We start from the raw sequence: 13,768 nt of genomic DNA, 5'->3' as shown, positions 1-13,768 counted from the left end.
ACATATACACACATATGCAATACTGCCTGTAGAATCTTCCAGTCTTTTAAGAATTAATCCATGCAGCATCCTTCCTCCTGTAAATACACTCTCAAATATTCTGAAGTCTTCCATCACCTTCCATTCACATAATGAGGGGCTCTACAAAGTGTTGGTAGTGTATATTCTGTGTAGAAAGAGGTATAAACTTCTAAACTACTCACTTGCAGAGAAGCTGACACCTCTTCCTGTACTATGAAGTATGGAGATATTACTGCTGAAATAAAGAAAAGTAATGCTCAGGTTATCAGCTATACCTGCTAAATCTGAACAAAAAGCATCCTTAGTTCTCCAAGTTGCTGTGCACACTCCCATGTTACCTGCTATTTCTATACTTGTAAAAAGTCACATCTTTTGAAGACAAAGATCTTTCTTAGATAAGAAATTACTTGCTTTAGAGAACTATCTCACTCTTTCTTTCAAAGATGTATTTAACACATGCTGACCTAAAGACACAATTATTCTCTGGCCCAGAAAGCAGCTCAGATCTCTAGCGAGTTCTGTATCTGGAAAGCAGGTAAGTTAAGTTATTCTTCTACCACTACTAACTTGTGGGATTTCTTGCAGCTTTCCATCAGAGCACCTATGAATCTGTATCATGCCATGACAGTTCTTGTTATGAGCATAAAGGGCACCATGGAGGTAAAACAAATTCTCATACGACTTTGGAAGTATGGTGCTGGCACTGGCAGGAACTTAAGGAAGCACTGTTTCTATGCGCATGAAAGCCCCTGAAATCCTCATTTGTTCCATCTTGTAAATATTATCCCACAAAGCAGGACTCGTTAGCACCAGGACTGGGTAGAGCACAGAGAAAATTAACAGTCTTTAGCAAGGCAGCAGTGCATCACTTTGAACTCAACAGGTTGGTCAGAAGTGACATGTCACCACTGCCCTCCAAGACCGCAGGAGAACTAAAGTCAGGAGACACTATGTCCTAGGGAACTTGGTGAGGTCCAACCAAATACTGCTTGCAGTCCAGATCCAGAACACATACACAGGGGCTACTGAAATTGTGACCAAATTAAGACTACATTGCATTTCAGCATAGGAATTTCAACAACTTTCAAAGACTGCCTGTGAACAGTATGCAGCTTTGTTTCATGTCTGCCAAGTGGCTCTAGAGGCTTACAGAAACTTCCAAGTTCCTAACATTCTGTGATTCTGTGAAATCTTTAAGTTCTACTATGTAAAGTCTCACTCGAAGAATATCATTTATGCAAACAGCCAGCAATTTTTCAACAACTTCTCTTCACACTTGCTTTACTTGTTAAAGGCTTTGTCATGATCCAGTTTTAATGAACAGGACAGATTTTTTTGATGCATTTTTTTTAATCGAGTCATTTTGTTCTTAAGATAACAGATGCATCCAAGCTGCCTTTAAGTCAATTCTGTATCTTCCCCATTGAAAAGCAGAGACTGATCCATTTGCACAAGGTCAGAGAAAGGTAGAAAAAAAAAAACACAACAGAAAATTTCCAAATTCTCTAGAAGTCCTTAATTGCTATGCCAGGGTTCAGAAAGTGAACTAGACGATTTACTAGAAGACTCAGAGTGCTGAAATTCCAAGAATTCTTCAGCTGGGAAGAACATAAGCTTGAATCTGAAGTTTATGAACTGGTAATAGTGGAGGGAAGGGAAAGCAAAAGGAAAGAAGTTTGAAGGTATCAAAATTTCACCATCCCGCTAGACACAGACCTTCTGTTGAGCTACAACAGGTGATGTAAACATGTAGCATAGCTGCTTCCAGAGCCCTTTTAAAATTCTCCCCAGGGAATAACGAGACAAGGAAAATCAACATAAAGCCAGGAAAAAAACGGCTGAACAAAACCAATTCAAAGATACTATCTAAATTACAGAACTACTGAATAGATACACGCCATTATGTTGAAAATATTACATGGGTGAGAGGTGCAGTTACGTGATTTTAACTGGTCATATTTTACAACATGGTTCTATTTCTTTATACATAGAGCACTTATTATATATTCTTTCCTGCTCTCCTGGGTCATCCATAAAACCTCCTTGATGTTGGAAGCCTCCTGACATTTTCTCTAGCTTTTCCATTTTACACAGTATCACTGTTGTGTTTCTACATACAAGAGATGCATCCTGTCCTTCGTCAGGCAGGACTACTCTGTCTAAACTACATTTGGACACCGTTACACACTGCAGGGAAGGGGGACACACAGAGTAGCTCAAAAGATGCTACAGCCCAGAGAGCAGAAGAAAAAAATCTCAGTAAATTAGTTTATTGTAGAAACGCTATTTTGGTAATCTTTTGCATGGTGACAAGTTACACTGAGCTAACCAAAGGGTTGATAGTAATTATCCAGGTACATTTGTTCTCTCAGTGGAACTTTCTACATGATATCATACTAAACAAAAGTATTCAAAACCTGAGATGTGGCATCTTTTTCATGAAAGACGGGGGGAAAAATGTAAGTAAAACCTCTCCACTGGCCAACAAGAACTTTGTGTATTTTAGTTTACAAATCCTGAATGGGGACACAGGTAAAACAAAAACACATTACTTTTTCTCACTCTTACATCTAACAACAAAGGGAAAAATGCTTCAGGATGCTAAGTCTTTCTTCTCTACCTCTGACTTCCTAAAACTAGGAAAAATACCACAATTGTGAGACCATCAGAAGTAAGTCCACTTAAGTTCTGCCATAAGAACAGCTATTCCTACGTAAGTACTGCTGACCCGTCACAGGCTGAACCCTATTCATAGCACAGCATGATTTCTACGTGGGGGGCAAAACTTAACATGCTTGTGAAAGCCCCACCTTTCTAGCATCAGTCTTCCCAAAGGTCTGGTAGCTACAGAATTTCTAAATGCCTCTGAGCTTGTAAAGATATAATACCTTAAGGAATGGACACACAAGAGGAGCAATCTGGCACTACAAGAGAAGTTTCCAAGTTGCTACAGAAATGTCAGCATTTCTCCCCCTCTGCACTGCAAGACCGGTTTCTGAACACTCTCTTCTTACTTTTCTGTCTGTTCCTGGCAGCCTACACTCCTGTTGCTGGTTCCTGACAAGCAAATTGCCTGATGGCAGAGGGTTTCCTCAGTGACAGTGCTAGTAAGAAACAAGGAGGGTAGGATGTCATTAGACATTATCCAAGCAAATGCCTCATTTCTGTCTTCCATGCTACAAAGTCTGCAGATTTCACACATGGCCTGCATGAAAAGCTCAGAACATGCAAGAGATTGTTCAAACTTAAATCACCCACAAAATATGTCACTTGCACTTTTTATTAAACTTACAATGTTATAATAATTCATTGTAGCTCCTTACAATTTTAGTGTTCAGCTCAGAAAAAGAACAATTGAAAAACATGTTTTAACAACATTTTAAATAAAATAAATGGCCAAACACAGAACCTACATTTATACTAATAAGTTAAATGAGAGCATGGGACTCTCATCTGTAGCATTAAAACACTAGAACAATCCCCAGCATGTTTTATTGGCTTAAGCCAACAATCACTCCTGTGAACAATTCAGACACACAGTCTGTGACTTAGCCCAGGCCAAGCAGTCATTCTCAACAGGAATTCTGTGTGCAATCATTGTGCCTTGGAGATCAAGAGTTTAACATCATGTCCCAGACCATCGTACTTGCATTTGTTCAGATAACAGGTCCTGATAGCAATTGATTTGCTTATATAGATATTCTCAGAGGTTTTATTCATATCACCAGACCCAAGATGATTAATCCTCCTAAGCTTCTCCTGATGCAATTCGGGGTAGGAAACGCAAAAGGGCAAAGATAATGTCTCAGAAAGCTTTTTTTTGTTGAGTAGAGGAGGAGTCTACAAGAGTCCCTTAGCTCAAGCACACAAAGTCAGGACTAGGTAAGAAGGTCATCTGAGGAGCACCAATATGCAAAATTAAGAACAATGAAGTAATTACTGCAATGAGAACCAGTATGGAGAAATGTACTAAAGAAGAGTAATAGCTACCACAGCTAAGTAACAATCCATCCCGACTCTCAGTGGAGTTTTCTGGGGGTTTTAATGGCTATTTTCTGAGTAACTAAATTCAGTTCATACTCCAAACTAGTAGTGAAAGAGCTGACATTAGTACTGCCACTAAACAAAAGTACTAGTGGCCATGAGTGTACTCTTTGCTTGTTTCCACTAGCTCAATGAAACAAATGTCCTCTAGTAGTCTGTTTATATGACCTGACTTCATCTAGTCTGACAAACAATACCAGCACAGCCTGTCATGTAAGCACTATGCTGATAGAAGAAAAAAGTGAAAAATAACAGACTTACATTTAAAACCAAATTCTCCATTAGGCATTGACATGCGAACTTAACTTTCAGGTAGCACAGACTCACAGACTAGGAACTCACCCAAATTCCAGACAGGTTTCTATGGCCCTCTGAGATGTTGTTCCTCAGCTTTACTGCTCTAGAACCAAAGCTAGCTTACAGGTGCTTGTGTGAACTTACGGTGAACACATAGCTTAACGTGGCTTACCAAACCATATTAGTCAAAACCCGCATAGCAAGTTTCTTCCAAAACAAACATTTCTTACAATCTCTAATAATTATTTTTCTTTTCATCATCCTTTGTAGGACAAGACAAGATACATCTTTAAAATATCAACCCTGATAACAGGCTACTCTGTGACCTAGACATTGTATTACCTGTTGGTTCACCAACAGATTCCTAAAACTACCTTGTTTGAAAAGCTTATCTGGTTTCAGGCATGAATTAACTGTGGTTCTCAAAACGTGATGATTCAACTCTGCTGAAGTTACTGAAGGATGCAGGAGTTATCAAACTGTCATCGTCTTACTCATGACAAGACAGCAACAGCTCCATTTTCAGCTTGTAAGAACTTCCAAAGCATATGTGCTTTCAGTTTCCTCACCTTCACACAGTTGAGAAGCTATCATCTTGCCTGAGAACACGAATTTTTCTGGAAGCTAAACAGATTCCACAAAAGCCACGGTTGTTGACTCTCTCCTATTTTTGTTTGTTCTTCAGTTCTTCTCCAGTTTAACCCTTCTCTTTCCGCTTCTATCTCATCCCAAGAAAAGGCTACTTTACTTCCTATTTCCATTTGACTGACCCACAAAACCACAATTTCATAAATTTTAAGTAACAGTGCACTCTTTCTTAAGTCACTGATACATAAAAAGTGTATCAAGGAGTTACACACAGGATTGTTTTCTTCTGATTTTGTCGTGAAATTCTATTGAAATTAAAATCTAAACATATCTTAACTATACTAACCATCATGTTTTAACCTTATTCTGTGACTACCGGCACAATTTGTTTTCTATCAAATATGGAATGACAGCTTTCACACACTACTTTAATATATTTCTGAATTTCAAGAGGAATTCAAGGAGAGATTCAAACACTCCTTCCAGAAATAAATGTTAACTAAGAGCTACAAAAATTATGTAGAAGGAAAGAGCTTAACATAACAGAAATACTAGTCATATTACAAGGAACCAAACTGCTTGAGTAAATACAACATGCAATGGTTCTGTTACAGCTTGCTCAATGTAACTCCTGTTATCTGAAAAATGGACAATTTCTAAAAAGCCACTACAGTGCTACCTATAAAAAAGCCACTTGGAACCCAACTTGGAATCTACATTTTCTAAAGAAACTGAAGTCCAGAACACAAACATCACACTGTGTCTTTCAAATCCATAGGTTGTCACATGTTAATTGGTTGATTTAAAAAAAATAAACAAAAAAACCCAAACAAAACCCACAACCAACCAACCAAACCACCAAACAACAAAAAACCAAAACTCCTTCAAAAATAATTAAATGCTTACCACTTTTTCAACATCTACTTCTTCTTCACTTGGGAAATCAGAAGTACCATCCAGCATTTCATCAGCAGAGTCATCAGTCTTTTCATCATCTTCATCCTCATCATCATCTTCCTCTTCTTCCTCTTCCATATCATCAGCAGTTATATCAATAGTGGGCATGTAACCCTTTTTGTCATTCCTGGCTTCCTGCACCATCTGTTCTGGTGACAGGAGGTCACTTCTCTCAGATGCATCACCTTTGTTATCCGCCTCACTTTTATTTTCTAAAGCAGGTACAATGCTAGATATTTTGCTCCAAGAACTGTTGATATGTGTTACAATATCCTGACCCATTTTCATTTCTTCCTGAGAATCAAAGGCATCTTGTTCTTTGTTGTTACTGCCCTCCTGCGCAGCTATTTCTGTTTTGCCTTCCTCGGTACTGACCGCATGCTCTTCTCCCGAAACATTACCATGCTCTTTTGTAGAACTGATTTCAGACTTACTTCCTTTTTCCTCTCTTATGCTTTCTGCTTCTCTGGAGCCCTTGCACTCCTTCCCTTCCTTATCTGGCTGCAAGGCATCACCCTGGCATTCTTGTTTGATCTGAGACAGGTCAGTCCCTCTCTGTTCCTCCTTGTTCTCCAGCTGCGTATCTTGCTCTTGTTGACTCTGTGATTGCCCAGAACTTGCCTTGCTGTTCTCCTTCATCTGTGTCAGTGCATCTCCTTCCTGGTCTTTTACTGGTTTCTCTTCCTGTTGAGCATGTATTTGTTCCTTCCCATGGTTCTTCAACTGTGCAGCCTCCTGATTGAGACTCTGTGGATGTACGTTACCCAGAGGAGCAACTAGAGAGTGATCTGTTGACCCACAAACAGTTTCAGAGTTAGTTGAAGCAGCCTCCACTACAGTTTCAGAACTGACAGAATCCTCTTTCTCCTCAGCGGTCCCTTTTCCTTCTTCCTCATCATTTGGCTTCTCACTGATGTACGAATGGTCAGATGATATAACATCTGCAGAAACATCATGCTGAGAAGAGCAGCTCTCATCACAAGAACTGTCTAGCACCTTTGAGTCCTTCTCCACCATCTCTAATGTAGTGGAATTTCTATCAGATGCAACTGTGCCAGATGCTGACTCTTCAACGTTATTTGACTGGCTAAGCGACAACTCATTTTCTTCTTCTTTCCTATCTGACACCGTGACCTCAGACTCTCTAACTTTTATGTCACCTGAGCCTGAAGTCTTCCCATTCTCCTTCTGCTGAGCAGCACTCGAATCCTCTTTCTTGCATATCTTCCTGTAATCCTTCTTCATCTGAAGAGATGCAAAATGGTGAAGAATGGAGTTTGGCACAGTCTTCTGTCCTGGGAGCTGAAGTAAAGCAAAACTACCGGATTGCAAAGGTATGAGATTAGCAGTGGTAGCTGGCAGACCACTGGAGCTGCAGGTTATTTTGGACTCAGAGGCTGTTGGATTTGTCACAGTGCTAGCAGCAGGAGGAGAGATCCTCAGAGTCAGAGTGCCTCCCTGTGACACAAAACTTGGCACTGAAGGAAGAAGAGAGGATGGTTGAGTGGCTACGTTAGATGTAGGAGACAACTTGGGTACTGCAGTCTGTACAGCTGAATTTGTGGCAGGAGACACGGAAGACACAGAGGAAGGGGGAGACACAGGTGACTCAGGAGGTTTAGAAGGTGCAGGCAACCGGATTCCTACAACAGATCCTGTGAGGAAAACAAAACATCAACTAATACTTCCTCAAAGCAATTTTTTTCTTTTATTTTTAGTATTTGATGCTGTACCAGAAGCCAGCATTCTCAAGGGTCACAATGTAATCAGCTATTTCATCACGAGGTCTCAGTAAAAGAGCTGGTACTGCATAAAGGCATATAAATGGTCGAATTTTTATATGGAACACCCCTACTCTAAAACTAACAGATTTAATGGAAAGTGCTAGCATTAAACATTTAGTTAGTCTTCTGCATTTTATTTTCCCATTTATTAGAAAAAGGAAAATGGAGACTAAAAAAAAAAAACAAAACCAAAACCATATATAATTTGTTTTTTCCCCTCAGAAAAAACTTCCACAGACAAAAACTATGACAAGTTTGCATGATTATACCACAATCTTCTTCACCCTAATAAACTCTTCTGTGGTGTTTCAGAACTCCGTAAAACAAGGATGAAAAATACCAACATTGGCAACTGTTTTCTCCTGAACAGCAAAAGCCCCAAACCAGAAAGAAATTTAATGAACTTTCTGACTGATTCTTTACTACACCTCATGCTCAAATCTGAGATAAGGCACAGGATTATTTTATCTCCTCCCTACAGTTTTGTCATCTACTGTCCTTGCTCTCCCCTTGGTCTTTTCAATAACGTTCTTCCTCCCCTGCTTAAGATGCTACTGTATAAAGGGAGAACAGAAAAAAAAATCCTACTGGAAAGCACACATGCATTTTAAGTATATTTTGTTTATAAACCTGTTTTATTTACAAATATGTACAACAGCATGCTCAAACATCCTATTTACTTTCTGTCAGATACCTGCAATTTCTAACTCTTCCAACCCTGCCTTCAGCTATCCAGTAGAGAAACAGCTGAAAATCAAACTTATTTTTCTTTTCACACTTTAAGGAGGAAAAAATCCAGCAAATTTGTACTGCAGTATGACATCTGATCTGAATACCTGCTGTGAAAGCACTAACGTGCAAACCAAACAAAAACAAGAGCAGCACATCCGAAGAGACACAGATAACAACTCGTTCTTTTTAAGCGAATCTCCAACAGGAATTATTTTTGAATCACCAAATCAACGGCATTTAAGTTCTGACAGCACAACGGACATGGCCTACACAGAGGCCATTTTACTTACTGCACACAACTCTCAAATTTTGGTGACTAAGCTATTAACTGCACACTGTGTATTTTAGACACGTGGTATTTGAGTTGCATCACATCTGAGTAATTACACTATGTTCTTCAACCACTCACACACAACCACATTAGATTCTGTTGAAATACTTCCAGGAGGGAAAAGGACTATCACAGAAACACATATTACATTGTTAGTTTCTGGGTAACACACTGGTCAGTCAAGAAAGAAACACTGGACTCCGTACCTGGATTGCGAAACATCACTGGCTGCACGCTGGGCTGGGCACCTGCAGCTCGGAACTGCTGCAGAGGGACAAGCTGAATTATCTGCCCATTAGGATGTCTGAAGAGGTTCACACCGCCAGGGCTCCTGAGAGGCTGAAGGATCATCCTCTGCCTCTGCGCAAGCTGTGTGTTGTTTAGTGGTCGCAAAGCAGGAGATGTCTGATGCACTGGAATCAGCAACAATCGAGGTCCTACACGTTTCTCTGTTCCAGGAGACATCTGCTGGGGAGTTGTACCTGGAGCCTGCGGAGCAGCATCTTCTGAAACATTTTTAAAGTTATAGAAAAAACAGTTTAAGAGAACAACCTACAAATCAGGCATTTGCTAATGAAAACAAGCACAAATATTTTGGAAACAACTGCATCCCCTTAAATTTGTTTGGAAGTATCTTCTTCTCTTTTAATTCACAGAATACAGATAAAACCAGCAAGGTCAAAACAGTCATCTTCATCCATTTCCATTGACATTTCTCAACCATGACTCAGAAGACTACCATGTTAACAATGAGAGAGCAATTCCATACCTACTTACTGGACTCTATGCCAACCATGAAATTCTAGCAGTCACAGCGATAATTGTGCTATACATTTCTACTGGCTAAGAAAAGATGAGACTTCCAGCTTATTTCATAGCAGTCACTGACCAGATAGCTACATTTATTTCCTCCTCTACCAGCTCAGGTTGGAATAAAACAAACAACTTAAGAGATTACATTTCTTATCCTATTTTGGAAAGAAGGGAGAGACAAGTTAATGTACATTTAAATTGGCTTCTATAGTTGGAGATTGTAGTACAGTTATGACGAAGGCAAGAATAAAAAAAGGAAATGTTTGCAGTAATAGCCCAAAGCACCTAAGCCTTACCTCTCTTAGGATTTAGTGAAGGACTTGAATTAACTCCTGATAGTATAATCGGAACAGAGGCAGCAGTGGAAGTTGGTGTGGTCACCACAGATGTAGCTGTTGCAGTTGTTAGTACAACTGTAGCTGTGGATGTTGTGACAACAGGACAAGTAACAGTTGGTATTGTTACTACAGTTTTAGGGAGTGATGTGGTTGCTACTGGTGCAACAATCCCCATTGCTTTTGTTATGTTCACAGGGGCAGCAGGAGTGGTGGATGAGGCAACAGTACAGGTGTTGATTCCAGGTGTTAAAGGAGCAGCTGTGACTGTAATTGCAGGAGAGCTGGCAGGTTCATTAGCTCTTATTGGGCCAGGAGCGGTCACAGCAGATGCTGCCACATGGGTACTTTCCACAGTAACTAAAGGAGTGGTGGTGGCTGTAGTGACACCAGGAGAGATCGTGCATTGAACTGGAGAAGGCCTTGAGGGAACCACGGGAGCGACAACCATTATTGGCGTAGGCTTGATACTGAACTTTGGTGGCTTTGACAGAGGCTGGCGGGCGCCCGGCCGAGGAATCTGCTGTAGAGTTCCGGCTTTGTTTATCACAAACTGCGTGAACACACCACCAGGTGAGGGTCGGGCAGCTGCAAATAAAAACCTGCAGGTCAAAATTTTAATACGTTTCCTCTTTGCCTTTCATGAGGTGCTACAATTGTAATTTCAACATGAATTTGAGGCTTCATTTCCTTTGTACCTTGTAATTAAACTGAAACCTTTATGGCAGTCCTGAACACGCCTTACATATTAGAAATATTCCTGCTTTGTTCTACTTCTATAGCTTTTTGTTGCAGTTCTTCCTGGCCACACAAAATAATCAGGTTTTGAGGGGCTGTTCTCTGTTGTGAAACTACGGACAATTCTGATTCCAATACAGGAAAACAAAGAACTAAGTGAAATAATGGGCTCAAACTACTTCCTAAATCTCAAATTCTTCCTGTAACATCTTGTGTGATCTTCCTCCTTTGTTCTTTGCTTCTTGGTTTTCATCCCCCTTCCACTGTATCTACAGCTCACACAGCCATGGCGGAATGGAGGGGGAGGGAGATAGAGTTTGCCACATCTCCTCCTCATTGCAGTGAGACTGAATGGGACAAATTTAACCAATGGGAAGTAATCACTATTGGGAAGATCCTTTCCCTCATCCCTTGCTCTTGAAGGGATCATAATACTGCATCTATAACACTCCAGATGCCTACAGATGAGTACAACAGCACAGAGACTACAGAGCAAGCCCAACTTCAATATTGTAGTTATTTATGCATATAGCATTTTCAACCCAGAATACGCCAAACCACTTTAATCACATATGCAAAAATCACTTCCCCCATCAATGAAACACAGCCAGTTCTTTTACATTGCATAAACACATAAACTGCCAAGTTTTATTACAGGACAAGAAAAATAACACACCTATTTACACGGCAATGAAAATTTAGGCTGAAAGAAACCAAACAATCAATCAGAAATTAAAGTTTTGCCAGGACACAGGTAACATCCTTTTCTCTTGCAAAGCTTCTTTAGATCCTTAATTAATATGGGAATATGTGGATGGGCACTAGATATTTTGATTTTATTTTTTAAACTCATGCAAAATGTTATTGTTAAAGGCAACTTCTTCTTCTCTTTCCATGCTGAGGTAACCATTTCAGTACCAACTCAGACACAAGTACCACATAGTTCTTCTGATACTCCTTTTTTTTACTTCAAGTACTAAGTCCAACCCTGTTTAGCTTGTGACATCCACTGAGATTACAGGCTGGTGTGGTTATTGGCTGCACACCTGTTGTTTTGCTAATCCAGATTTGGACCATCTTGTCTTTGCTGCTTCACGCATCTTTCGTGGTCACAAGAATTCCACTTATAAGTGCAACAACATGAGAAAAACTAAGTGAAGAACCACAGATTAGAGTGATCCTTTACTCATTTTAAGTTAAATCGGTGTTTGATGAAAAGCAATTGAAAATCATAGCACAGAAATTCTCAAAACAAAAATCGAAGCTTAACATTCAGCACATCTCCATCTACGCGTCTCTTGAAAATATGCTCTAGTAGCATTAATAAAATAACTAACAGTCAACATCTGTAATCCTGAAGTCAAAATAAATCTTTCTGCCTTAAAGAGGTTATTTATTGCAGAGGCAGTTTAGGTAGGCAATGCAGCCAAAGGCAGCATGCACTGTTGCACAGAAATCAACAGCAATGCTGTACACTCAATTTTTACTCCAGCTTCACGCAATTTAAAACACAGTAATAAGTTCCAACCTACCTATCTGTCTCTGTGCTGGGGCATGGGTTTTCAGAGTCGTCACACTGGGGGTTGAAGTAGTGCTGATGGAAGATGTAGTTTTGGGAGCTGATGTTGTGGGCACCTGGGCTGATGGTGTCCCAGAAGCAGCTGCATTAGCATTGGATGCTACCTTGGAGATCACAGTACTGAGGGATGAGATATCAAGTACTGTGGGTTGCAGCCTGCCTGTGATATAAGCTGCTAGCCGATTGGCAGGATGTAATGCCCCCATCTGTCCCAAAAGCAGTTTGGCCTGAGGATATCTTTTATCATTAACCTGAAAAAAGTGGAAAAGGGAAACTTTGTGAAAAGAATGCTAATTCACCACCTCTGGAGAGGCGTTTCATTCTATGGGTCTTCCAAATGTCCTTTTCAAAAAATCATTGCAATTCAGAATGGGAATTCCTGGTTTTCTTACTGGCCAGGAAAACTTCAAACAACTCTGTTTTATCTTTATAATACGTATGTTAGATGCTACTCAGACTATCACATAGAACCACAGTGTCCAAAAGAGCATGTGAAATTACTGAAATTAGATAGAGTGAGGCTAGCACTTATTTATCCTGTCCCTTACTTATGCTACAGTCCTGAATAAAGATGGGCTCCCAAATTTGACAACAATTTTTAATAAAATTCTCAAACCTAATTAACACCTAACATCACAGAAGAGAGGATACTTATGTCATATACACTGGGACAAAACTCTAAAGAGCTTGTAAAAGCTTTATCAGCTTTTTTTCCTATCCATACTATAATTTGATACTGTAATTAAAGTATTATGATGAGTTGACAAACTTCAAATTCACAGTTGTAGTGGACACTGACTACATGGGAGAGAACAAACAGAACATCTTTCTGAATGTCAGCCTTTATGCCTACTGGTCAATGGAGAGTTTTAGATTTAACACACTACTAAATAAGGTCTTGATTCTTTTTTACTGATCAACATTCCTGAAAAATAAGAAATCTCTCCCTACATTTTTCTCTCCACCAGCTTCTCTTTGTGAAGGTGCCACATCTGCAAAGTTTCATGAAAATAAATCTTCTCTACTTTTATTTTCTAATTCATATGCCTTCTCTGAAACTGGTGTCACTACAACCACGAATACCTTTGACTGAAAAAGATCTTCATCCTAGTCCTAGAGTTCCTACCACCAATTTTTAATACCAACTTGGCAGCATGAATATGCAGGGAAAGGACTTGCTATGAACTTCTGATTATGAATTCTCTGAATGAACAACATATATTCTGTAAAGAGGATGCAAGTTATTTGTGAAGATTAACAGTAAGCTGTAGCAAAAAGTAATTGAAAGTTTACAGTTTCATTTTAAAGTTTTGTCCCAGTGTACACTTCCTCAGAAAATATTGGTTTTGTGGCACCTAACAGCCATTCATTTAGAAGTATTATCTTTCAAATGCATCTGCAGGGAGTTTTCCAAAGCACCAAAAAGATCTTGAAAGAGGTTCTGCAGTTGGGTCACCAAGACCCAAATGGCCAAAAGAACATACTAAACCATCAGATTTCAGACCTCCAATCAGATTTCCTGTTATTCAGTCAATCTTGAAAGGGACAA

At 39.7% G+C, this 13,768-nt stretch overlaps 1 protein-coding gene across 9 annotated transcripts in view; it reads right to left on the bottom strand.

Annotated features, from left to right (window-relative positions):
• The window catches only part of MGA (MAX dimerization protein MGA), a 62,079-nt gene that overhangs the window by 15,459 nt on the left and 32,852 nt on the right, over nt 1-13,768 (bottom strand). For 4 of the 9 annotated variants that reach the window (XM_065840172.2, XM_065840177.2, XM_065840173.2 and 1 more), the window contains exons 14-17: nt 12,173-12,470; nt 9,864-10,490; nt 8,961-9,260; nt 5,857-7,562 (exon numbers count right to left, since the gene is read on the bottom strand). In XM_065840172.2, the coding sequence (XP_065696244.1) occupies nt 5,857-7,562; nt 8,961-9,260; nt 9,864-10,490; nt 12,173-12,470 (2,931 nt within the window). Of the gene's footprint in view, nt 1-203; nt 257-5,856; nt 7,563-8,960; nt 9,261-9,863; nt 10,505-12,172; nt 12,471-13,768 lie in introns of those variants that run through there. The other 5 variants (XM_071809194.1, XM_065840179.2, XM_065840175.2 and 2 more) reach the window with 4 other exon arrangements.

Source organism: Patagioenas fasciata, chromosome 5 (assembly GCF_037038585.1).
Source record: "Patagioenas fasciata isolate bPatFas1 chromosome 5, bPatFas1.hap1, whole genome shotgun sequence".
Taxonomy (NCBI): domain Eukaryota; kingdom Metazoa; phylum Chordata; class Aves; order Columbiformes; family Columbidae; genus Patagioenas; species Patagioenas fasciata.
This window is presented reverse-complemented; position numbering and strand designations above follow the sequence as displayed.